The 26,907-nt window shown below is 42.7% G+C and overlaps 1 protein-coding gene across 1 annotated transcript in view; it reads left to right on the top strand.

The window, feature by feature from the left end:
- The window catches only part of NCKAP1L (NCK associated protein 1 like), a 169,304-nt gene that overhangs the window by 126,800 nt on the left and 15,597 nt on the right, over nt 1–26,907 (top strand). The window contains exons 28-31 of the mRNA XM_066584307.1: nt 3,396–3,489; nt 10,721–10,837; nt 11,292–11,401; nt 22,344–22,433. Of these exons, the coding sequence (XP_066440404.1) occupies nt 3,396–3,489; nt 10,721–10,837; nt 11,292–11,401; nt 22,344–22,433 (411 nt within the window). The remainder of the gene's footprint in view (nt 1–3,395; nt 3,490–10,720; nt 10,838–11,291; nt 11,402–22,343; nt 22,434–26,907) is intronic.

Below are 26,907 nucleotides of genomic sequence, written 5' to 3' on the forward strand. Positions count from 1 at the left end.
AGTGAGTAAGGCTTCTGCTGTAGAGTTACTTTACCATTCACAGTCATTTCTTCTTATACTCGGATATTAGCAAGCGCGTCACCAAGATCATTACCTCTGCAGCGCAAGTATTATGTGGACGAGGCGCATTATCCCAAAAACAACATATCCTAAAAATGGCAATAAAATAGCAACAAATTGTTATAAGAAAACATTGAAATGTTACCCATAATGTCATGCAAAATTATTCAAATGAGTAATGTGAAGATGTAAAGAGATAATGGAAAAACAGCGAGCTACCACGAGAATACAGATTTTAAGAAAATGATTGTTGCCTCTCAATTTCTGCATTTTCTACACAACTTTTTTTTTATCACTATGTAGTATTTAATCATACCCCATTCTTTAATTAGAAGAGGCATGTAGCGGTGCTTGCCAACTTTATGGGTATCAAACAAAATTTTAAACTGTCCACAGGGGGAAGAGGCGAACGTCCAGCTGTAGTGTTCCGGACCTCTGTTTCTTGGCAGCAGAATCATCCGGATTGTGTCTGTGGAGTCTGCATTGTGTGATACCATGCTGCGTGCTGCCTGGCGATGCGTTGCACTGAGGGAGAACTTGACGTGACTAAGAGATAGCAGACATGTCTTGTCAAGGGCTAGAGTTTGAAGGAATACTAAACAGCTTGTCTTGCCTTATGCCTAAGCTTCTTTGAGGAGAGGTTCCCTAGTGAAGATGTGCACTGGCAGCTTTTTTTCCCCCTGAAGTTTATAGGGAGAGTATTAAGTAATAACTGACAAGACAAATCAACAAGCTGCCTTCTGGAGCTGAGTGAAGTCTCTTTTGACATAAAGTAGTAACTACTGTGCAAATCAATGGAACTATATAGTGTATCAATCACCTAATGGGAAACCCCAGCATAACAAATGTTACTTGTATATACCATTGTGGGAAGTTTGATCAGTTTGAATCCACGTCTGAAATGTCTTACGTCTTTTTGGAACTTAGTTTTACAGGGATGGATAGATAGATAGATAGATAGATAAATAGATAGATAGATAGATAGATAGATAGATAGATAGATAGATAGATAGATAGATAGATAGATAGATAGATAGATATGAGATAGATAGATATGAGATAGATAGATATGAGATAGATAATATATACATTAGATAACCCTAACCCTAAACGCAACAGGCAATGCTGCCCACATGTTCCAGGGTTCAGAGGCATGGCTAGGGTGGTGACAGGAGGGGCATATGCCCTGGGCTCAATGAGAGGGGTGCTGACCCAATCAAGTTAGAGATGAGCTCATTGCTTTGGACCACGTAGAACACATACAGCATCTCTATAAGTAGCAACCACCTGAAAAATGCACTCGGTGTGATTCGTAGTGGCAGCAGTACCTTACTACACTGTCACAACTCAGCCGCTGTAGGCAGTTGAGCCTGCCCACTCCCTTTCCTCCTTATTGTCTGCTGTACTGTGAATTTTATTAATGATGCTCTCACACACATCCTGTTCTCTTTCATTGCATTGTCGCTGGATGTATTCTCCATACTCTTCAACTGTCTTCATCATCTCAAAATAGGAGGAATCAGATAACGGAGGAAGAGGACTGACCATGCCCCTAGTGCTGACCCAGCGGAGGGCATCATTAATTTAATTCACAGTGTGGGCAGAGAGTACCACGGGAAAATGGGGATAGGGGAGGAGGTGGGAGACTACTACTGTGGGAGCCACAAAGGGACGTGGCTACATCTCTGCCGATGGTTATATATATAGGCCCAGTCTGCTGTGGTACAGTCTGATATGGTGCAGCAGTAGAGTAGCAGAGACACCATGCAAACTACAAGTATTCCGGAGACATTATGGGATTCCCCACTGAAGAGTGTCAGCCTATGAGGCCAGCAAGTAGTTTAATGAGACAGCCACGTAGTGCTAGAGTAGTAAGCTGAAGTGTGAGCTTGAGGAAGGGCATTTAGTGAAACTGGTTGCTGAAAGTGCCACCATCATAGCTGTCAATTAAATTCTGCACAAATGGAGATTAAACCAACTTGAATGAGTTTTGTCACCGTTGCCTTAATAAATAAGATAATATTGTAGCATGGGTGTATGTAGTCCTACTTTACAAGTGCAACTACTTGCTCTGTGGCAAGGGATCCACATGGTGCAATGATAGATACAAGATAGATAGATGGATATGGGGCTATATATCTATTTCTGTATACTATGTAGAGTAGAATAATAGTCCCATAGTAAAAATCAAAATGTTGCTTTATCCTAATACATAGTGTTGATTCACCCAATCCAGTTGCAGGACCATTTACAACCTCTTCTTTTTATTAAAGCAACCTTCCAGGCCTGGAGAAACAAAGATGGCCACACCACTGCTCTGACTGCCTGATGCAAACTGTGTATTAGTATGCATTGGTAGTCTAAGACACTACATGCTGCTCTGACTGGCCAGCACCGGTCAATCAAAGTAGGTGTAGTGTCCTGGATTAATGATGTATACTAATATACAGTGTGCATCAGGCAGTCAGAGCAGTGGTGTGGCCATCTTTGGTTCTCCAGGCCTGGAAGGTCACTTTAATGTGACGGTGCCTTGGAGAAGTCCACAGTACACACCGCCCATTTGGAAGAAGCATGGGACCAGCATGAGCTTTAGGTAGAGGAAGCCCCTGTCAAGTCCTTGACATAGCATTTCCTGAATAAGCAATATATATGTAGGATGTTTTTTTAACATGTCAGTGATGCATAGTGTTCTTCAACTCTTTCTGAATGAGTCATGCCTTAAGTCTTTCTCACATTTCCTTTCTCCTCATTGCCCATGCTTCCTTGCAGTAGTACAGTCAGTTTGGTTTTGGATCCTATTAGTAAAACAAAGCGAAATGTTATATAATACAGAATAGAAAATAGCTAGTTGCCTGGAAAAAACCCACTTATTTTCCATTATATTGTGCTTTATGACCATAATTCTGCAGCATCGTTGCTTTAGGGGCTAAGAAACAAATGCACAGTCGTAAGGAATTAATGGGTAATTGAATGTGGGCTGGCAGTTTATAGTAATGAACTAATTTTCCACTAGGCAGGAGGAAAAAAAAAACTAACCCCATGTGGCACATTAAGACTGACCTGTTTTACCGAGTCTCGTGTTATTCCAGTCTATTCTACTGTATGTCAGAGCAAAAACAACAGCACAGTGTGACTTTTCCATTTCCAGCTGACTACAGTAGTTACCACTAGGCAATTAGTTTGCAGTCTCCTGGGGAAGGGCATCTCTGCAATTTGTGTTTTATTTATTTGTTTTCAACATTGGGATGATTATTATTGCTGTTGTATTAAACAGTGAGACGTCGAAGCATAAAATGTGATTTATTTGTCAGTAAATGGTGCATTCCAATTCCCAGGTCACCCTCAGTATATTTGAGTTGGCCACCTCCGCGGGGATCCCCTGTGATGTTGACCCCAGCTTGGTGGCAGCGCTGTCAAACATGAAAACAGGTAAGAATAAAAGTGTCTTTCTAAACACGGATCATGTCATGTTACTTCGGTTGTGTGCAGTATGTGCATAAAGCATTGTTTTGTACATATACCATTGCCAACCTGACCAAATCCTGCCTGGATATTTCGAAGGGCTCCATCACACGGATGTATGTGCATTTCCGCTCCCTTTTTAGCAAACGAACGATACTTTTTTGCGTGCGTGTCAGCGTATTTTACAGTACTTTTTCTGCCCGCAAGGCATGTTCATTTGCGCCGGGCAAACAAGAATTGGCAAATTACTTCCAGATGGGTTCTTTTTCCAGCAGTATTACACAACATATTACGCATCTCCTTGCATATTGCACCCCTCTATTTACTTCTATGGGGACCTTTGGTGCACAAAAAAGTAGAGCATGCTGCATTTTTTTTTTGTGTAACCGAAGTGCAAAATACGGAAATGTGAGCAAACTATTGAAATCAATGGGTTCTATTCTCCGAGTATTCACGCAAATTCACCTTTCTGAAGAAGTTCTTAGCTAACATTTAACAACATATTGGAGAATACCGTGTATACTGTAGCAGGTGGGATGCTAGAGAAAATACAGTTGGCATGCTGGTGGTGGCATCATTGTGGTGGCAGAGAGGGGGATAGTATTATATAGTTAGTCAATTTGTCCATAATAATGTTGGCTGCTCATTTGGCATGGCTCTTGCAGATATGCATTCCTTCAATCTTTTTGCCCTCATTTGCTGATGGTAGAAGTCAATGCAAATTTGCCCTTTTCCCTCTGTCAAATTCTACTCTGCCTGCCCAACATCCAGTGGACTCCATGCAGCATATTAATAGTGACATGCAGTATAAGACGTCCATAATCTGTCCCTTACACATCTCTGACGTAATTTCTTCCACACGTAATCTCCGATCCTCACAAGACCTCCTATCCTTCTTTTCACACATGACAGCTAAGATTTCTTCTGTGCATCACCCATACTATGGAGCTTGTTAGCCCAACTGATCAGACTGTTCCGCACCTTTGAAAACCTTACAAAACCAGAAAAGCCAACAACCTACAGTAGCCCTGCTGCTATCACAATGGGGATAGGAGTATCTTCTAGGTGACCTACTGTCTCCTTCCCACCTCCTTTTAGATCATAAGCCTTTATGGACAGGGTCCTCTCTCCATCTGTACTACTCCGCCACTCATTTAGTTATCTTTAGTATATTTATTTTTATCATATTTACTATGAACCCTTTTCATATGTACAACATCTGCAAATTAATGATGTTTTAAAATAAATACAGGGTATCTCAAAAGTGGGGAAACACCCAAATAGAATGAAACCAGTTTGGCAGACGGTCATACATTTTGCATACAAGCTGTGGGGGGAAGTGGGAATCCTGTAGGTCATGTGACCAACATGACAGCCATTTTGAATTACCATCTTGGATTCAACTCTAATTTTTCCAGTGGGAAGGTAGGTATGTGATATATCAAATGTGCAGAGGATTTCACCAGAAAAACAATGCTGTGCTTCATTGTAACATAACATTAATCGTTCTCATGTTAACACTGTGATTTGATATAAAATCAGAAAATTGACCATAGTCGCTACAGAATGTGTTTGAAAACACCCAACCATGTTTGAGTGTTAACCCTATCCTTTTCACCCATTCATAATGAACCCTCAGCAAAACATCGGGCTGAATACTAGCACGACATCAACAATTATGACTTTCAGATGAGCAGCATTCCATATCTTCTCAGAGAAAACAAGTGCCTTGACATGACCCTACACATAGAAATCCCAAGGGGTCAAATCAGGAGACCCTGGAGGCCACTCGACTGGACTCTCTTTGACCAACCCACTTTTGGGTTAAACTGTACATCAAGATAGTCTTGGACACTGGGTCTCTAATGCGGCGGACGCCATCTTGTCGGAACAATTTTGACAGCAATGAAGGAAACATGTTTTATTTAACAACCTTGTACAACAGTCTGCTGTTGATGTTCTCTCAATGAAAAAAGGGCCTACAATTTCAGTACCCCATAATATCCCCACCACACCATAGTATCACTTTAGGTGAGCCAGCCATATTAGATTGATCAGTCCAGTGAGGTTTTGTGTCTGATCAGTATCGGTGATTCTGTTGTTGACCTCACCATTCAAGAAGTAATTTGCTTCATCGCTGAATAGCAACAACTAGGGAAAACTAGGGTTAATCTGAAGTTGCTGTGTCACCCATTCTGCAAAGTCTATCTGACGGTCTGGGTCATTCTCCATCAAGTGTTGCAGAATCGGCAATTTGTAAGGATGCAATTTATGCAGAGACAAAATTCTCAAGACGTTCTGCTTGAGATAACGCCATTATTCATATTGGCTGTAACGAAGACAAATCAATATGTTAACATGAGAACGAATAAAGTTAAAATTAAGCACACCATTGTTTTTGCTGGTGAAATTATCTATGAATTTGATATATCACACATCTACCTTCCCATTGCAAAAAAATTATTGAATCCCAGATGGTAGCACTGAAAATGGTCATCATAGTGGTCATGTGGTCTAATGAGTTTTCTCCTTTCCCCCACAGCTTTTATGCAAAATTGGATCACCAACTACCAAGGAATTCTTCAATTCTCAACCGCAGCTGTCACACATGACAGCTGCGGTAGAGAATCCTGCTGCCGGTATCCCGTCATTGGATTTCAGGGAAAGGCTTTAAACATAAGCCCTTCCCTGAAAAATCCATGAAAAGTAGTGTTAAAAAAAACATACTCCCTTCCCTTCAGCTGCCGGGGCTCAGCCGTGACTTCTGCAGCTGTCCCTGGCTCTGTAGTTCTGAGTTATTAGCAGCCGGGGATTCAAAATTCCCACTGCTGGTAGCTCCGATCGTGATTGGCTGAGCGCTTCAGCCAATCACAATCCGAGCTACCAGCAGGCGGGGATTTTAAAACTCCGGCTGCTAATAGCTGAAAACTACAGATTCGGGGACTGCAGCAGAAGTCGCCGCTGAGCCCCGGCAGCCGTCAATGGCTTTTCAGAAAAGGGCTTCATAAGCCCTTCCCTGAAAAGCCATTTAAAATAGTGTAGACAGAAATTCAGTACTCACCTGCCGGGGCTCAGCCGCGACTCCTGCAGCTGTCCCCGGATCTGTTATTCTGAGCTATCAGCAACCGGGGATTCAAAATCCCCGCCTGCTGGTAGCTCTGATTGTGATTGGCTGAGTGCTTCAGCCAATCACAATCAGAGCTACCAGCAGGCGGGAATTTTAAATTGCCGGCTGCTGATAGCTCAGCAGCTCTACAGAGCTGGGAACAGCGGCAGAAGTCACCGCTGTTCCTCGGCAGCCATCAATGGCTTTTCAGGGAAGGGCTTCATAAGCCCTTCCCTGAAAAGCCATTTAAAATAGTGTAAAAAAAAATCAATACTCACCTGCCGGGGCTCAGCTGTGACTTCTGCAGCTAAAATGTTTATTTTTCCGGGAAGGGTCTATATGTAAAGCCCTTCCCTGAAAAAGAATGCAGGGGTGCCGGCAGAGCATTCTTTTCAATGGAGCAGCCGGCAGTAGTCGCGGCTCCATTGAAAACAAGCACGCAGTTGTATACACGCGTGTTTTTGCTCGTACGTAGGTGCACACCTATGTACGCGCAAAAAACACACTTGTGTGACCCCACCCTTACTGTACATTTTTAAATATACTTTCTTTTTTTACAAAGGTATATCTACACTTTAAAAAAATGGTTGTACCAAATGCTTCCTATAATTTGATTCCACTATTTTACACGGCTGTTAGATTTAGAAATCCAGAAATTTTCATCATAGATTGAATCTTACCATGTGAATAATGATAGCACCAGAAGAGCTGCCTCAGGAAAAGAACATACACAACTGCAGACCCCATCAGCTTAGGTCAGGGGTGTCATACACATTTTCACTGAGGGCCACATCAGCCTTAGGGTGCCTACCCACTAGCGATATTTTTTCTTGCTGTGGCAGAAGTCCGTGATGTTATCCATTTGCTTTCAATAGGGTCGGCACTGCTGCGGCCCCATTGAAAGCAGTGGATTGCAGGTAAAATATAAGCCCTTCCCTAAAAATCATGGCTAGCTGTTAAAAAATGTCCTCTTCTGTCCTGTACAGCAGTCTTCTTCTGTGTTCTGGAGGCCGGGGATTGAAAAATCCCCACCCCCAGAAAGCGCTGGTGTCATTGGCTGAGCACTCAGCCAATCACAGGTAGCGCTCAGCTGTCATTCAATGGCTGAGCGCTCAGCCAATGACACCAGCGCTTTCTGGGGACAGGGATTTTTCAATCCCCGGCCTCCAGAACACAGAAGAAAACTGCCATGCCGGACAGAAGAGCCGGACGGCTCTTCTAGGTGAGTATAATTTTTTTTTTTTACTTTTTTTAACAGCGAGCCATTACTTTCAGGGAAGGGCTTTTATTTCAAGCCCTTCTCTGAAAATCATCGCTGCAGGGGTTGCCTGCAATCCACTGCTTTCAATGTGGCCGCAGCAGTGCCGACCCCATTGAAAGTAATCGGATAGCCTCACGGACTTCTGACACAGCTTTGACAGCTGTGGCAGAGAATTTCTTCATCCCCGCAGTCCCCTGTGTTTGTTTACTGTACACTTTGCATGTACAAATTGTGCACATTTGCGTGCCCCCCCCCCCCCAAAAAAAAAAAAAAAACTCAACGATGCCATTGAAACTGGCAATTAGTTTCATGGCTTCAAAATGTTCTATTTCCCTGCGCAAATGCTGTACTCACTGTCCTCAGAAGCATCATTGGAAATGACTGATAGCAAATTATAGGAAGGACTTGGTTGTAATTGTTGCCAGTAATAGTGAGGCAAGCAGTCATTGACCTGGATGACACGAGTGTTTTATAAGCTTTCATTGCTTCTATTAGCCAAAGGGCATTTATTTTATTTGTTTTGTGTCATGCGGAGTAATAGTAGGGCAGACCTGTCCGCATAGTGTACCGCGACGCTAGTATCCCGTCAGATTGTCCATTTGTGGTCTTTATTTGATTAGTCTTGTATAACGGCATATTAAAAGCCGTAACTACTTTTACAGAGATGTAGTTGTATGACAGCGTGTTACCAGGGGGATAGTTTTTGATTTATATAATCTTTGAAAAGACTTTTCTATCAAAAAGACAAGCTTCACATTAACGCTGCATTACTTTTTTTCATGCAACACCACATCAGTGAAAACATCGCAAATGTGAAGGAAACCATTGAAATGCCTGGGTTTCATAATTCTGCGTTCTGATGCGCTCTTGCAAGGCGCAAAAATCACATGATTTTATCGCCCGTGTGAAATTGGCCTTACAGAGGAACAGCGGAGTTCAGAGTTATGGGAGCAGATGCTCCAGAATAGTTATATAAGTACTTACTAAAACAGACATGTTAGGAGAGCTGACAAGTCTTCTTTAAAGGGAACCTGTCACCACTTTGTAATCTGTCCACATTTTCTCAAAGCAGATGAAATGTGCATTTCAAAACTGACTTTCTTGTCCTCTGTGCACCATGCATGATTGTTCTTGTGAGATGTGCTAATAACGAGAATTCGGTCTGATGGACAGACTGGACAGTTCATGATGGTGAGACCATGTGTGGAACCCATTGGTAACTCCTTCAACACCGCCTTTCACTCAGCAAGTGACATGGAGACGGCAGTCAAAATCTTGCGCATGCACCTTTACGTGCAAGATTGGTGCATGCGTTGTACATCTGTCCCTGCTGTAGGCAGATTCTCTCGTTCCTGCTGTGCATGCGGTCTTGGACTTAACAGTGCATGCGCATGACTTTGACTGCTGCTGTGATAACGTGGAGAACATCTCCATACCACTTGTCGAGAGAGGGAGCAGTGTTGGAGGAGTTATCAAGGGGCTCCTCGTCGCGTACATCGATCTCAAGGCGGCGTTCAACATAGAAGCTCTCTGGAAGGCCCTGTGTGGCATTGGCGTCCCCACATCCCTTCTAAACCTACTAAAAGACATGCATCAGGGCACATCCGCCAAAGTCTGTATCAAAAGTTCAACCACTGCTAGTCTTGAGACCTTGTCTGGTGTTCGACAAGGTTGCGTTTTGGCTCCTGCACTCTTCTGCAGGGCCATGGACTGGATTTTTCAGCGTATTGTCCAATGTAATGGGGGTCACTCTTCTGGAGGTCACTCGATCTGGACTAAGTCGACGATGTTGCACTCTTGGATGTCGCATCTAATAATCTGAGACAGTCATTGGAACAGTTCGATTTTGAGGCGTCCTATCTTGGGCTTCACATCTCCCTGCAAAAAAACAAGCTGCAGAATTTAGGAGCTGGCGCAATCCCTCCGGACCTAGATGTAAACGGCCAGAGAGTCGACACTGTCAGTGAGTTCGTGTACTTCGGCAGCATTCAGCACACAAATGGGAGGGCGCTTCCAGACATCCTGCCGAGAATAACGCTGGAAGCCTCAGCGATGAGGTACCTGAAAAAACTCTGGCAGAGGAAGAACATAACACTTTCTATTCGATTCTACCAGACCTGCGTTATGCCAATATTATTGTACGGCTCGGAAACTTGGACCTTGCTGTCGCAAACCACTGAGCGTCTGGAGTCCTTTCACATGCGATGCCAACGCCAGATTCTCTGTCTCCGTTGGTTTGACTTCATCAGAAACAGCGAAATACAGGCTTGCACGGGGCTTGAGTCAATCACAGAAACAGTAACTAGGAGACAACTCACACTTTTTGGTAATGTTGCACGCTTGTCAGAAGCTGTCCTGGACCACGGTGCTCTAAAATCGAGAGACGACCCCCCTGCCTGATGTCGGAGGCCTCCTGGTCGTCCATGGCACTCATGGGTACAACAGATAGGCAATGGTACCTCCTCTGACAACTACACTGAATAGAACAATGCTCTCGGTCGTGGTCATTCTAAATCGGCGCTATGGTCCATCGTCACCCAAGTGTGATAACTGAACTGAACTCTACACACGGTCTGGCCAGCCCATGATTAATGGTCCAACATGCCCACCGGACCAAATCCTTGTTATTTGCATACAGCGTGGGAACAATCAAAGTGTTCATTTTGCAGGTATGCATGGCGCAAGGAGGACACAAAAGTCGGTTTTGAAATGCCCATTTCATCTGCTTTTAGGAGGTATTGGACAGATTACTGTGGGAAAAATGGTGACAGGTTCCTAATTTGATGAGATATTATGTCCCAACATTTACATATATCTTCTTTATTTCACAGAAAGCTCATCCCTGGAAGAAGAGTACAAGGTGGCCTGTCTTCTTCAAGTGTTTATAGCCGTCTCCCTTCCACTCCTTGCTTCCGATCCTCTTTCTATTTACAACATTCAAAAAGATGGTAAGAATAATTCTCAACATAGTAAAGTCCTAACATTCTCCATGTTCTCCAAAATGCATCCTGATGTGCCCGCAGGAATTATTGTTAAGGGCGAGCACCCACTGGCGTTTTTTTACCTGCGTTTTGCGTTTTGCGTTTTTCCTGCACAGGCATAGAGATAACATGTGTTCCTGTCCACTGGCGTTTTTTTTGCGTTGCGTTTGCGTTTTTAACATAGGAGCTGTCAGTTGCATATGTGTCCTTATTTTTCTCCATGGAAATTAATGGAAAAGCCGCAAAAACGCCGCGAAAACGCCGCGAAAAACGCCGCGGAAAACGGGCGGAAAAAACGCGGGAAACGCGGCGAAAACGCAAATGCCAGTGGGTGCTCGCCCTAATGCTGTATAGATGACATAGTATAATAGTCACAGACAAAACAAAAGTAAAACCCATGGATTTGTGCTTACCTTTGTAGGTTATAATAACAATATTCACTGTCTGGCCAAGGGTATCATTCAAGTATCGGCCGCCTTTTTTACCATTTACCACAAGAATATTGAAACCCATCTCCAGGATTTCTTGCTGGTAAGTAGATACCATAGTTTCTCATTGCAGCTTCTTCTTATGAAGGGTGATATTAATGTGGACTTTATTTGGTTTAGTAGAGGAGTAGGCTCACAAGATCATTTTTATGGCTTATTTAGTAAAATATTAGGCTGCTTAGCCCTGATTTTGAATGGCAGAGATATAGGTTAGAAAGAGTTATTATATGTATTAAGAACACTCCATCTACTGATTAGTACCCTCAAGAAATGAAGGCGTTAATAGAACTGGTATAAAGTCAGTTAATAGTTGTTTGAAAGAGGGATGTAAAATGTGTATTGAAACAGATGGGTTCAACATTGACGGATTATACGAATTCTGTTGAGCGGGAGGGTGTCTTTGATGATATCTCATGCAGCCGAAGATGTCTATGGAGAGAGGAGGAGGGGAGAAGGGAGCTGAAAGAGAGAGAGAGAGAAAGAGAGAGAGAGAGAGAAAGAGAGAGAGAGAGAGGCACACAGAGATGTGCCTGGAGCATCTAGTAAGTGTTTTATCTCACCACAGTGTTGGATTCACATCTGCACTGCTCAGTACCGCTGTATAATGTCCTCCATGTGCTGCTTCCATGAGTGTGAGGGATGTAAAGAAGGGAGTGTGATCTCCTCCTCTCTGTTTATTGGAAATAGATCAACTCTCCTACTTTCCAATAGTTATATTATTTTTCTGCTATAGACATTGATTAGAAATAACTGCCTTCAAGAATTAAACAGGCGAACCTCAGTGCATACATCCTATATGTATGAACAATAAATGGTGTTATTAGATGACTGTTTAAAAGCTGGGGCTCTTGTAAACCTTTTTATGAACAATTGCACACATGCACACTGAATGAGCTGGAAAAAATGTGAAACATTGTGTTTTTTAGCTTTGGGTATAGTAGCTGCCATGTATTATCTCTTATGCAAGTATAATGACTGGAAAGTACAGATTACCTCTGTTGGTTGTTACAGAACTAATACAAGTGAATGTATACAAAATATACAGTAAGTAACATTTCTACTAAGTCTGTAGCTTCAGAATTCGCCCATCAGGGTGGTGCGTATAATGGTGTCAGATCTTTTGTCCTATTTTATTATCACTGTCAAAAATTGTCAGAGCTGCATAATGATTCAATATATTGTATTATCTGGAATAATCCATTAATATTTGAATTTCTAGAAGAGGCGGCTGATAACATGTTGGTTCAGAGAAAAGGGAGAATAATTTCTTATTGTACTGACCTTAAATATCATTGCGATAAGCAGCTAACAGAATGTAAATTGGAGAATCAAATCTTGAAGTTGATTTATCCGCATGCTATTTTTTATTTATTGCTTTCAAACATGTAACTTTTATTAAATATTAGCTCCTCTGCAAAACAATTATTGGAAAGAAGGGAAGAGATATCTGTTATCTAGGCCGAATGGAAGGAAATCATGTTGTGGACTAGTAAGAGACTTATGAACTTTAGGACACTTACAGGTAATATCCTGATGGTTGCATGGAAAGAAGAATCTACAGACATAGCAGTCTATATTTCATACTGTCAGGGTGTGCCACTGCTATCCACCATGCTTAAGTGCTGGGTCTATGGTTGGGCATCACCGTCAACCCAGCCCTGCTCTCCACATTCACTCCTCTGCTGGCTGACTGATATCTGCCTGTAAGGCTCATGAACTCTCCAGCTCAGCGTTGCTCATGTTGATCAACTGGGCGATAAAATCGACAAGATTTTCAGCAAATTGAATCAGATAAGACTGGAATTTTAGCAAAAATCAAATTTACCAAAATTCCTGCTAGAGAGGCCAGAGTGCAGCCAATGAAAAGCCAGGCACGTTGATGATGTCACCGAATTAGTCGACCATCTTGCATTTGGGCAGCAGTTTCACTGGATACTTGCATGACATGGCATAGCCATATATAACATAGGCACAGTGTAACCAGCAGCTATTTTACAACCAAGCACAGGACAGAGAAGTTGCATCATGTTTATATGCCCATGTATAATGCAGTCTGTTTGGGAAAGATATCCTGCAGAGAATATATCGTTGCTGGTGTGAAAGCTTGTATACTGGGGTTATATTGGTGGGAGCAGAAAAAGAAGCTGCATCATGTTTACATACTTATGCGAAACGTGGTCTGTACATTGGGAGAGGGGATATTTCTGCTGATGTCACCATATATAGCAGCAAAACAGACAGAAAAACTATGTTTTGGCATGGGGAAAATTGCAGTTCACTGTTTGTGGCCTGAGATGTCATTCAAAGTTGCCAGTTAAACCACTGTGAATTATTTGTAGGCCTTATGCAGCATCAGTGGGGTGAGGGAAATTCCATTATGCTACACTAAACAGGGACAGTTGACAAATATACAGGCTGTACTGTGTGGCCTTCTGTTGTCACATATCGTGCTTCCCAGGGATTGCGGCTTATTTAGCTGGAGTTGTTTTTTTGTAAACAAAAAACAAAAAAAAGCCAAACAGGGAAACAGCAAATACACACAGTGCATGTCAGCAGCCTCAGATGTTGTTCAAAGTCACCAGTCTGGCCACTATGAATTATATACAGGTCACAGATAGCAGAGGGGTGAGGAAAATTCAATTACACTGCGCCAAACAGGGACAATGCACAAATAAACAAGGGATTGTGGTTTATTTAGTTGACAGACGTTTTTTTTGTTAATATGAAACAAAAAAATAGAGGAAACAGTGTATGTCTGCAGCTTCAAACATTGTTCAATAACCAGGTGAGCCACTAAGAATTATTTACAGGCTGTACGCAGATAGCAGTGGTTTTCTGCAAGGTACAAAATTAGCTGGCTGAAAAGTTACATAAACTACAGTAATAAGTATACCAAACACGAGGACTAAGTAATAAAAATAATGAATATAAATGAAACATAAAGAAAGCAATCGGTAGGGGACATGTTGGTGGTGGAGGTGATAGGGGAACAGGCCAAGTTGGCATTTCAAGGGGCTCCCACTGCCATTCCTTAGAATTGATTGTGCCCATGCATTATATTGCAACACGCAAAACAGGTCAGAGAGTAGATAACACAGCAAATACCACCACCACCTCCTACTCCTAGTCACAGGCACACAGCAGTCAGTCTGTACCAGTTGGCCACGTGCCCCCCCCCCCCCCCCCCTTCACCCTGTGCCAAATCCTCCAAAGCAGTGCATTTGGATCAGTCTGTGGAGTTGTTTTATTATTCAATGTCATGGATGTCAACCAGGCAGTCCAAACAACCAGAAGGAAAAGACCAAGACATTGATTGCAGTGATGCCCAACCATTTTTTCCCTTTGAGGAGGAAGATGAGAGTGGGTCCTAGCATGTGGTCAGCCATATACAGGCAATTTGTACTCAGGGAGATATAGAAATAGAGGTGCTGGCTGCCGCTGCTCACTGTGACATAGAGTCCACTTCGGAGAAGCTCAACAAAGAGGAAGAGCCGGTTAAATATGGTGAGGTGCTTGACCCAACATGGACAGACAGGCGAAGTATAGTTGAAGGAAGAAGAGGCTGACACTGCGGGGCAGCACCATGCTAAGGCTGGAAGTAGTGTGTCACAGACAAGCGTAAGGCCTGTACCGTCACCACTAGTCGCAGCAACACCAAAATCAAGCGCACAGCTAGGTCTGCTCACAGGACTTGTGCAGCCTGGGTATTCTTTTAAAATGCACGTGATCACAGAAGAGCGGTCATCTATATCCTAGAGTAGATCTTCAGGAGATCTAGTTTAGTAGCAGTTTACTATTAGTATTAATCAAGAAACCTACGAGGTTCCTGATCAAGTTAGATGTCTGACTGAAATGCATTGAACCATCTATGACACTCATCAAATTCCATAGAACCGTCTACGACACTCATCAAAATCCATAAAAAGAGCCATTTCTTCAAGCTGTAAGTCTTGAAGTATTACTTTGTTCCTCTAGTGTAGGGCACTTGTTTCATCCTGGTGGCTCGACAATGTACTCGTACAAGAGGCAGGAGTAGGACGTGTGAGTGAGTGGGTTTTTACCTTGACCCCCACCATCTATCGGACTGGATGCACCAGGCATAATTGTACTTTGCTGGGAGTGTTTTAGACCGAGAAATTTCCACATTCTGGTCTTACACACTTCTTGTCCTTCATCAATGAGCTACTGTACGGAACCATCAATTCATTCGTCTATACTGCCCCTTTTGGACACTTAGTACTGGTTGCACTGAGCATTCCAAATAGAAGTATAGCTTTACCTCCTGGGGAGTATATTGTACTGGGAGACATCCGTTACAACTAGGATACATGCAGGGTTTTAATTCTTTACTTTTTACCATGTTCAAAGGCCACAACATTTTGAGGACTCCTCTCCTTTCGTTGACAGTTAATGACTGAAGAAGTTGAATCTACTAAATATCTTGTTAACAGGGCCAACAAGGATAGGTCTGATTCAAGGTTATTGCTTCTAAAATTGAAGTGAAGGATACAAGTAGAGAAGAACACCGTTTCTGATCCTCATACAGTAAAATGCTGACGGCTTTTTGAGCCATTTCTCAAAACATTTGCACCAGTAAAAAATAGGACAGTGAATTGCAAAACGCAACTAACTGCAGCATAAGGATTCTTTGGATGTGAAACCACTGGATGCTGTTACATCCAGGGGTTTCACTTTGTGGTCAATGGGGCCGGTGGCAGCAGTGGACCCATTTACAGGAGTCCCCTTGTCACTGAACGTTGTGACAGTGCTGTCACAGTGTTCAGTGATGAGGGGACTCCCCATGGGGATGAAGAAATCCTCAGCCACAGCTGTGCCAGAGAAACGCAATATTCTTTGTATGTTGTCAAATGGGGCTGCCGCCGGCCCCATTGACCACAAGGTGGAACCCCTGAATGTGACAGCATCCAGGGGTTTCACATCCAAAGAATCCTGATGCCGCAGTTAGTTGCGTTTTGCAATTCGCTGTTCTATTTTTTACCGGTGCAAATGTTTTGTGCAGGTAAAAATCGGACATTTGACGGCTGCCATTGAAAAGCATTGGTTCTCTGCACATTGGATTAGAGCCTTACGTTTAGTATAGACACTGGGAAAATCCCCCGGCATGTATGTTCACCTAAAACAAGCCAAAAGAGTGTTCTTATGGCCTCTGTCATGGCAGTATATATTGGAATACCTTTTTTCAATTGTACGGGAAAGCATGGCAAATTGTGTTTTTCTATACAGAGGGTCGGTGAAAAAAACGTATATCAGTAGCATACATCAGAGCCTTCCATCAGAGAACTCTTCCCAGTGTATACTGCAGATGAAGGGCTCAGAGGAAACGTCCACTGCGACCTATTTACCCCAAATTGCCAAAGCCAGGTTGTGCAGAGGTGAATTGCCCAATTGGATGTAGTTGGAGGCTCGTGTTTGAAATGACAACTTGTGCAGTAAAATACATTTACTGTAAATAATGAATCGAAATTATTCAAGTAATTAAAACTGAAGTTTGAAATTTCCTTGTCAGTAACGAGGGCTTTTTTCCCCTGTACTTAGAATTTAACAAAAGCCTGTGGGAGCTGTCCTTATACCAGTAGAACAGTCTTTGTTGTATTCCCTGGTTCTCTCATTTGAAGAATATTTAAAGGAATTCCCTACAGCTATATAGAACAGTAGATGTACCCCCTGATATCTTACACTAAGGAAGACTATAGTAGCCAATTATGGGTCCTCCAGTACTTCATACAGATAAATAACTAAGGCTGGATATAGACCATCGAGTTAATTTCTCTGCTTGAAAGTGACTTTTGCTATAATTTTAACATGCATTATGTTTATTAGTGGAAAACACTAGGTCACTTTGTTAGCCGTGCTAAGAAAAAGTGATTTACTATGAAACACCTCAAGGGGTTGGACCAGGATCGTAATCAGTGTCTATGAAAAGCATAGCATCCAGGAGACCATTTCCCATAAGATGTAGTGAGGTGACATTTTTCCTGATTGCAGGGTACAACATGATTCCGAATGTCCAGGGAGATCAGTGATGAATCGTCTTGACACAAGGGATTGGTCACGTACCACTTCAACGAATCAGAATCTCTGCTGATTGGCTGCTCTCGTTATCTTTATGCTAGTCTAGATCAGAGTGTGAAGTATGGAGGAGCTTAGGGCCCTTTTACATGGAACAATTTCTTCCAAGTCGATGAATCGTGCAAAAATGAACGATAGCAGTTCAGTGTAAATTGGCCAACGGTTGAAGAATGAACGATAGTTTATTCGTTTATCATTCGTTGTTCATTTTTTGCAGGCATAAAAATGATCATTTGTCATTGGGCAGTCATTCCGTGTAAAAGGCGGTCATTTAATCGTTTGCCAACCATTCCCAGTCATATCCAGACTCCCCTGACAGGCAAACAATCGACTGACCGAGCTTTGACGAAAAATTTGACAAATATTTAAACCTGCTCTTGTAAATGGACGTGGTTTGAAAGAAGACTACACATTTCTCATTCCAACAATTAATTGTCTTGCCAAAAAGACCCTTAAGCTTACCTTTGAGGTTTGATACATTTTAAGTATGTCTAGAGATATGGAGTCACTTTGTACGCCACTCAACTGCAAGAGAAAGATTGTGACAAATTTTGTTGCTTTTTAAAATGTTGCATAAATGTATCTAAAATTTGGCCAATCAGCAAGCCACGCACACTTTTCTGGATACTTTTCAAAAGTAAAGTAAGATGTGTAACTTCTGTTCTTTTTGGTGCAAATCAATAGTAAATCTGTCTAAATTGATTTGCTCCAGAATTTGGACACAACACCAGTAATAATCTGCCCTGATAAATGTATTCCAGACAGGCAAAAACCGTGAAAAAATTTACACCCCTCTAATACAAACCTCACATGCTCACCCCCAGGACTTCTCCAGAGCAGCACTGATCCTCTGGAACACTCTACCCCAAAACATCCAGACAATTCCGGCCGCACAGAACTTCAGACGTGCCTCTTCAAAGTAGCATACCAAACCTCCTGATCTAGTTCCCGACCCCCACAATATACCCCTTGCCCCTCCCTATGGTTTCGACTTTTAGCCATCATGTACACTTCCTGCCCTGCACCTCCTGTACTACACCCACCCTATTTGTGTCCTAAATACTGTTAGTCGCATTCTTGTGTTCCCCCTTGCTCCACCGCCTGCCCCTGTACATTCTGTATCACCCCCCCCCCTTGTTTCCAAATAATTGAATACCACATGTAACTCTTGTAATTTCTGTAAATTTCACATTGTTTGTGTTCCCTATGTGCCTCGAAAGCGCTGTGGAATAAGTTGGCGCTACACAAATAAAAGGTTATTATCATAATGATATAAGTTGTTCGATAACAACTTGCTAGACATGTCAGACATTTTTCTCCACCTTACGCCACCTCATGGCTGGCTTACTTCACACCAATAATTTGCACTAAAACATTGGTACATCCTGTTAAGAAATTTGGCACATTGTATTACTATTGTCCAAAAACATTTCAAAATTACTAAGAGAGGTGGAAAATATTTCTAAACCAATAAATACGGCACACGTTAAGGCCTATTTAGAAGAGGACGAATGTTGGGCAAACGGTACTCAAAATGCGTTCCTGCATACACTCGCTCCTGTGCTGTTGCACGGGAGCTAGTATTGCTGGCTCACTCACAGAGCGGCCAGCAGGGGGGCGGGGCAGTGCAGGAGATTTCTCTCCTTGCTCTCCCCCGCCCCTCTCCACTGACAACATAGCGGCTGTTCATTACTGAATAGCTGCTAGTTACACTGAGCGATCAGCTCATCGTCCATCATTTATGCATAAACGATGGATGATGTGCTGAACGCTCATCGTTCAGTGTAAATAGCAGCTGTTCAGTATTGAACAGCCGCTATGTTAAGTCAGTGGAGAGGGGCGGGGGAGAGCAAGGAGAGAAATCTCCTGCAGCAGCCCCTCTGTGAGTCAGCGATACTAGCTCCTGTGCAGCAGCATGAGAGAGATTATGTGCGAGGACGAGTGTTGGGCATCGCTTGCCCCACATTCGTCCCATCTAAACGGGCCTTTACTTATTTGGTGCAATTTATGCCTAGATTTTAGGGCAATTTGCATAAATTTCCCCCATTGTATGCATTTTGCATGGGGGTGAAAAGTTTTCTGAAAAGCTGATGAGACAAGTAGTCTCCATTTCTTGACATTCTAAATCCACTAGCAAAATATCCTATACTAGAATGAATCTCGTTACGACTGGCCAAGCGTCGGCCAGTATTTGAGTCAACGCTGAACAAAAGCATTTCCTCTAATTAATAACCATTAATAATGGCTGAGATCCGTTTCCAGCTAATCTACTGAATCTTGTTAGTTCTCATAAATTCCTTTTAACGTACTGAATAAAAAGTTTCTTTCTCTGTGACATATTGTGCTGACAAGTTTCAATGAAACAATAAGCTCACAGCTGAGAATCAATTACAGCGTCTCCTAATCTCCTGCTAGAATTTTTGATTACAACAGAAGAATAATAATAGTTGTATTAAATTTCCTGGCAATAATTTGTGCCTAAAATCTGCCTTTTTTTTCTGCATGATGAAGCCTTGTATTTGGGAAATAATATCATCTTAATTCGCGCGTTATTCTGCCTGAATGCATTATTCGGTGACATTGGTAACGAGTGAAGCAGATTATTATTTTTCAGCTACAAAACATTTTGAAAGTACTTTTAATGTCCCTTTGATAAGACTCTGTAGAAGCGATTTTGCTTTTGTGGATGATTTCTCTTATTTGTGTTAAATTGGAACCAGTGGCTGTTTTAAAAGACAATGCACTTTGTAATGTTCCGACAGAGTAGGGAGTGCATGGGGAAGTTTAGTTACTAATGAGCTACGTGCGCTGCAAATCCTGGCTTTTTATTAGTCATTGGCTAGACGTAAGGGGCTCTCGTTGCAGCGAAAATTTGATTTAACCCTCACCGTACTTTACCAGGCCACTGATGAAGAGGTGGAATCAGGGGCGTAACTATAGAGGGTGCAGGGGATGCAGTTGCACCCGGGCCCAGGAGCCTTAGGGGGCCCATAAGACCTCTCTTCTCCATACAGGTTTTGCATTGGGGCCCAGAAGCTTCAAGTTATGTCTCTGTGCAGCATGGTTTAGGTATGGGTACGGGTACAGATACAGATAGAGGGGGGGCCCCAGCTCACGTTTTGCATCAGGGCCCCTGATCCTTTAGTTACGCCCCTGGGTGGAATGATCAAGCAGTCCAGTGGTGGTCTGGACCGTCTAGGCTGCCCAGCAGGGGCATAACTATAGTGGATGCAGGGGATGCGGTTGCACCCGGGCCCAGGAGCCTTAAGGGGCCCATAAGGCCTTTCATCTCCATAGAGAGAGCCCAGTACTATGAATAAAGCATTATAGTTGGGGGCCAGAGTACATCCCAAAGCACGAGTGGAGATTGCCGCCTGTGTTTCTAAACCGAATCTACTCGCAAAAGAGCCAGATGAACTACTGGGCCGCAATCTCCGGACACACATGCGGGATTTCAAATACCCTGGGGATACTGTCTCCAGCGTCATCCAAATCACGCTGGCGGAAATTTGTGGCATTACAGGACGCACTGCAGGCAGCTAATATTGTTCACCAGACCGCTCAATCAAAATTAGTATACAGAGCGGGAAATATTTAAGACATATTGTTCAATAATTAAGGAATTCTAACAAAATAGGTTTCAGAATTAGCACTTCTGTACAGGTATAGGTGGTTTAATAGTCTCAGAAGCTATCAAAGGTTCCCTTTGACACAACAAAAGCCATTGAAAAGCTGTTGACAGGGTAATTGAACTATGGCAAAGAACTTCTTCTTTAACATGTTGAGGCCGGCTTCACGGGCAAGAAAATCACTTGAGATTTGTGCGTTGCAAGGTGAGGCCCATGGCGGGTCCCCGAAAATACATCTCTCACCGCATCACGCATCAGAGCCGAGCACAGGAAGCTCCTAAACCTGATGTTCAAGGCTACTGGGAAGTTTATTTCATCCCACCCCAATCCTTGGAACGCGAAGTCCCTTTTCCTTTACTTGGTTCTCTTTACAAATGCCTACCAAGGACCGGTGGGCATTCTTCTCCTAGACGTCTCTCCAGTCATCCTAGATTAGGACAGCGATTTGTGACCAGTGAACTGGGACACATAGGTGCTTGTGGGGTTCTACCCTTTTAAGGGTTCCCCGCCTGGCACCAGGTGAGTGCTTTTTCTCCCATTGCATTATAGAGCAGAGAGACAGTTTCTGAATGCACACCCCTTTGCTCTCTCAGGACAATGCAGGCATTCTGGCCAAGTGGTGAGTAATTCCAATATCATGTTAGTGCATATTATATCATATTATACCATTTGGCCAGAATGCCTGCATTGTCCTGAGAGAGCAGAGGGGTGGGCATTCAGATACTGTCTCCCTGCTGATTAGACCACAGACTGTGCAATGCAGCACAGGAAGTCAGGGCAAGGAAGGGCAGGACAGTGAACTACTGGCAGAATCCTTTGCTTTTACACGCCCCCTGCCTGAAAGTAGATTGCAACCAGCAGGGAAACAGAAAAATAGTGAAGACCACCTGAAAAGCAGAACTTACAGACATGAAACAGGGTGCAAACAGCAGCCCATTAGTGGGTAAGGAGAACCTGGTAAATTTAGCAAACTTGTTGAAAACTCAGTTACGCTTTAACATCACATAGACTTTACTGGCTAACATGGTACCATTCTATTTTTACTGTTCATTGAAATATAGAAGCAATATTCAGCTGTAGCCAGCAGCTTCCTTTATAATATATGTACAGTAGCTTAAAAATGACCCTAAACTGCCACACACTTTGATTTGTTGTCTATACTGATGGGAGCATTATCTACAAAAAGAAAGAATATTCTTAAATGATGCTTATTAAGTGATCAGCGGAGTGCAATCTTCCTTCATTCTTGTGTGCTCTTTTTTCCAGATGGCATCAGGGAGCCTGCTGCACCTCGGGGAAGAAACAGACAAAGTAAAAGCCCGGAACCGAGAGTCTATTTTACTTCTCCTTCATCTTGTGAGTATTTTCCTGCTTGCCTACACCCTATTGGCAGGGGTTGCACTTAATCCGCAATAACATCCCGTGTAAAGATGCTCCATGCAGCTGTCACAGCAACAAGGCACTCCAGGAGTTTGTTTACCAGCATCCATCCAATAAGAAGAGGATTAGGTTATTTTGTTTTAACTTTCACACAATCACAAGGGGAAAACACCATCTCAGCAATAATAGGATTAGCTGAAACAAAGTCAGGATGAAAATGCTTCTGCTCATCCGATGAATTGTCTTGCAGATAAGACAATACAATAGTGTTCTTATTCTAAATGTCTTAATGTAACAATCAGACCAATTCAAGGGTTTTTCCAATTATTTGTCCTTTGCTTGCATTCACAACAAAATTTTGTATATTTTTTCGGCTGCACCATATACATGAAGGTTTGCTGTGCCTGAAGGTACTTGTGTTTTCTATAGGGACAATGGAGAAAGCCGCCACCAGACAGAGCTGTTGGCAGCCTCTACAGGAAGAATAAGAGGATCAGGAGTTGAAAATCAATGTGTCTAATCCTTTTTTCCCTTGACATCATCTGTTAGGGGAAAGCCGGGACACCCCATACGCATCCAACAGTCATTCTGCCCCAGTGGGTTCAAAAAACCTGTCTGTTTAGGGGCCTTTAGCATTACATTCGGAGGGACCATCTGAAATGATCTACCACCCATGTACCCCAAAAGTAAACAGAGATGAGTGAGCATACTCGCTAAGGACAATTACTCAAGCGAGCATTGTCCTTAGCGAGTACCTGCCTCTCGGAAGAAAAGATTCGGGTGCCAGCGGGCAGGTACTCGCTAAGGACAATGCTCGCTCGAGTGATTGTCCTTAGCGAGTATGCTCGCTCTTCTCTAGTAAACATCCATATAGCTGCATAAGTCTGCCATTGACGCATATATATATATATATATTACACACATACAGTAAAGTCACGTTATTATGACCACCACTTAATATACAAAGCAACCACTGTGTGCCACATGGACAGCATGTAGATGGGCTGGGAGTAACTCAATAAGGTGCTGGAGCCATGCTGACTGCAATGCATCCCTCAGTTGCTGGAGGGTAAACGAAGGAGCATCCATAGAGGAAACACAATGATCAAAGTGGTTCCACAGATGCTCAATGGCGTTCCAATCCGGGGACTCGGGGGCCAGGGAAGTATTTGGAAGTCTTGGTTGTGCTCTTCCAACCACTGTTGGACATTTCTAGCCGAGTGACATGTTGCATTGTCTTCTTGGAAGATCCCATCTGCCCTAGGGAAGACAAACAGTATATATGGGTGTATGTAATCTGCAAGGATTGATTCATAACTGAATCAGTTCAGAGTGCCTTCCCCATGGATGAGCGGCCCAGAGAATGCCACAAACAATTCACTAACCATAACATTGCTACCGCCACCAGCTTGTGTTCTTCCAGCATTGGTTGCAAGGTGTTTTTTGCCTAATACACCAACATCCATCCATTCAATGAAGCAGAAAACATGACTCACTGGAGAAGGCAACCCAATTTCAATACTATGGAAATTGAAGCCTTTTCTTCCGATGCCCCTTTGTTAGCATACGGTAAGTACAGTGACCATCCGTCTGCTTCAGAGCCCGGTACACAGTAGGTTCACCCAACTGTTATTTTAGACACATGTCTGGTAGCCCCCTGATTTATTTTCATGGTGGGCTTCTCCACTGTAGAGTATTGGCCGAACTTCATGCACCTTCGTTGATGATGTTCACCCCTCACATCATTGACATATGGTGCTCCGCGGTTTCCATGTGGTGCTCCGTTGGTTATTCCTAATGGTACCATATCTTCTTTCATCACAGCAGCATGCAAACAGCTCAGTAAGAAATACTGCCCCCCTTGGCCCCAAAGCCAATAACCATCCCTTTTGCAACTCTGATAAATCGCCCCTTTTTCCATGACAGCAACGAGTGATATGTGAGCAGACAGCCTAACTCACACCTTATATACCCACCAAGCCAGCCCATGACATGTCACTTCCTCCATGGGCTATGCGCTGCCGACATCAAAAGTAGGAGGTCAAAATAATGTGACTCGACTGTATATATACAGCATTTAACAGTTTTAGGCAGGTGTGGAAAAATGCTGTAAGAATGCTTTCAAAAAAAGAAGTGTTAGTTTTTTTTGTCAATTCACAAAATACAAAGTGAATGAACAAAAGGGAAATCTAAATCCATTCAATATTTGGTGTGAGTGCCATTTGCCTTCAGAATAGCATCAATTGTTCTTTTGCACACAGTTTCTGAAGGAACTCGGTAGGGATGGTATTCTAAACATCTTGAAGGACTAAGCTCAGATCTTCTGTGGATGCACACTTGCTAAAATGCATCTGTCTCTTCATGTAATCCCAGACAGACTGGATAATGATGAGATCAGGGCTCAGTAGAGGTCATCACATCACTCCGGGACTCCTTGTTCATTGAAGAGAGTTGTTAATGACATTGGCTGTATGCTTGGGGTCGTTGTTCTGCTACAGAATAAATTTGGAGCCAATCAGACGCCTCCCCGACTGCATGATGCATAAGTATCTGTCTGTATCTCTCAGCATTTAGGACACCATTAATCCTAACCAAATCCCCAACTCAATTTGTTTAAATCCAGCCCCCTACTAACAAGGAACCTCCACCAAGCTTCACTGTTTTCTGCAGACACTCATCATTGTACCACTCTCCCCAAGCTTCACTGTTGCCTGCAGACACTCATCGTTGTGCCGCTCTCCAGCCTTTCGGCAAACTGCCTTCTGTTACAGCCAAATATTTTAAATTGTAACTTATCAGCCCAGAGCACCTGGTGCCATTTTTCTGCACCCCAATTCCTATAGTTTTGTGCAAAGCTGAGTCTCTCAGCCTACTTTCTACATTGAAGGTATGGCATTCTAGCTGCAATTCTTCCATAAAGACCACTTTTGTCCAGATGTCTCCAAACCTGGGTCCCACTGTTTTCTGTCAATCCTCAGCTGATGATACTGCTGAACATATACCGATTTTGAAGGGAAATGTGTCTTTCATCTGCTGCACTTAGTTTCCTTAGCAAACCACTGTGTATACAATCCTCAACATTGCCTGTTTCTTTGTGCTCTTCAAAAGAGATTACACAAGGCATCTTAAAACTGCAGTCTGCTTTGAAATCTTTGTCTGAGAGAGACCTTCCTGATAAGTACCTTGTATCTTGTTACTGTTCTCAGTCTTGCCATGGTTTAGGACTTGTGGCATGAAACTGTCTTCCGCAACCTTACCTTTGTAGCAGTTTGGCTGTTCCTCAACCAGTTTTAAGTCTCCTACACAGCTGTTTCTCTTTCAGTTAATGAGTGTTTTTCAACCTACATATGAAAATGTAAGTATAATTGGTTATTCATATGCTGGACTATAATACTACAAAATCTCTGCCATTGTACAAGCATGCCTAGAAGAGATGATTCTGTTTTGAAGGTAAAGTGCGGTAACACCAAATACTGATTTGATTCAACCTTTTCTTTTGTTCATTTACTTTGCTCAACACCTGCCTAAAACTTTTGCACAGTACACATAAAATATATATATATATATATATATATATATATATATATATATAATTTTTTTTTCAGCACAGCTGAGGAATAACGACCACTCTTATGCGAAAGGCATACTTTCTTGGCAGATGTGTGGATAATAATCATGAGTGGACAGCATATGTCCTGAAATTCTAGCATATCCCACCTTATACCCTGAAAGTAGAGGCAGAACGTGATGTGAACCTAGTGTACAGATTACCAGTCAGTAGTAGTATACACATACTATAAATTCCCTATTGCTTTGGATTGTGTTGGAACTACAGATGAACAAAGCGTTTTGCTGATTCATTAGTCCATAGACTACTACAGAAGAACTGATTTACCCATTTTTCTATTACATTTGCCCATACTGTAGCAAAGTGATCACCTGAAACCTTGCAAACCTGAAAAACTCAAATTAGATTAAAAAAAACCCTCTCATTTATGGTTGCAATCATTTGGGTGATAAACTAGTAGATTTTCAAAGATATGGCAAATCGTCAACTTTTTATTAAATTGTGGGATTTTGTGCATTCTAGGATTCATTGCATCGTTGGGAGTGCGTTTTTATCTCATCAGAAACTGGGTTGGTGCCGTCTTTGGAAGTCAAAGTTTAGCTACTCTGGGATGATTTAACCCTTTCCAATCCACTGTCTGACGTCTTCAGACATTCTGATTGAATGCTGTACAGCTCCGATGTCGGAAGATGTCCGGCAGGGTATTCTTACTGTTGTCGGGGCCCTCTCCAGCATGTCCCATACCAAAGTACTGGCTCTAGCCAGCAGATCGCACCATTGTATAATGGCAGAAAGAAAAAGCCCCCTAGGAAACCCTGAATCCAAAATTAGATTGCAAAGGGTTATATTTGCTTACAAGTCCCTCCCCCTACAGGTGTAAAA

This window comes from Eleutherodactylus coqui, chromosome 1 (assembly GCF_035609145.1).
Source record: "Eleutherodactylus coqui strain aEleCoq1 chromosome 1, aEleCoq1.hap1, whole genome shotgun sequence".
NCBI lineage: Eukaryota > Metazoa > Chordata > Amphibia > Anura > Eleutherodactylidae > Eleutherodactylus > Eleutherodactylus coqui.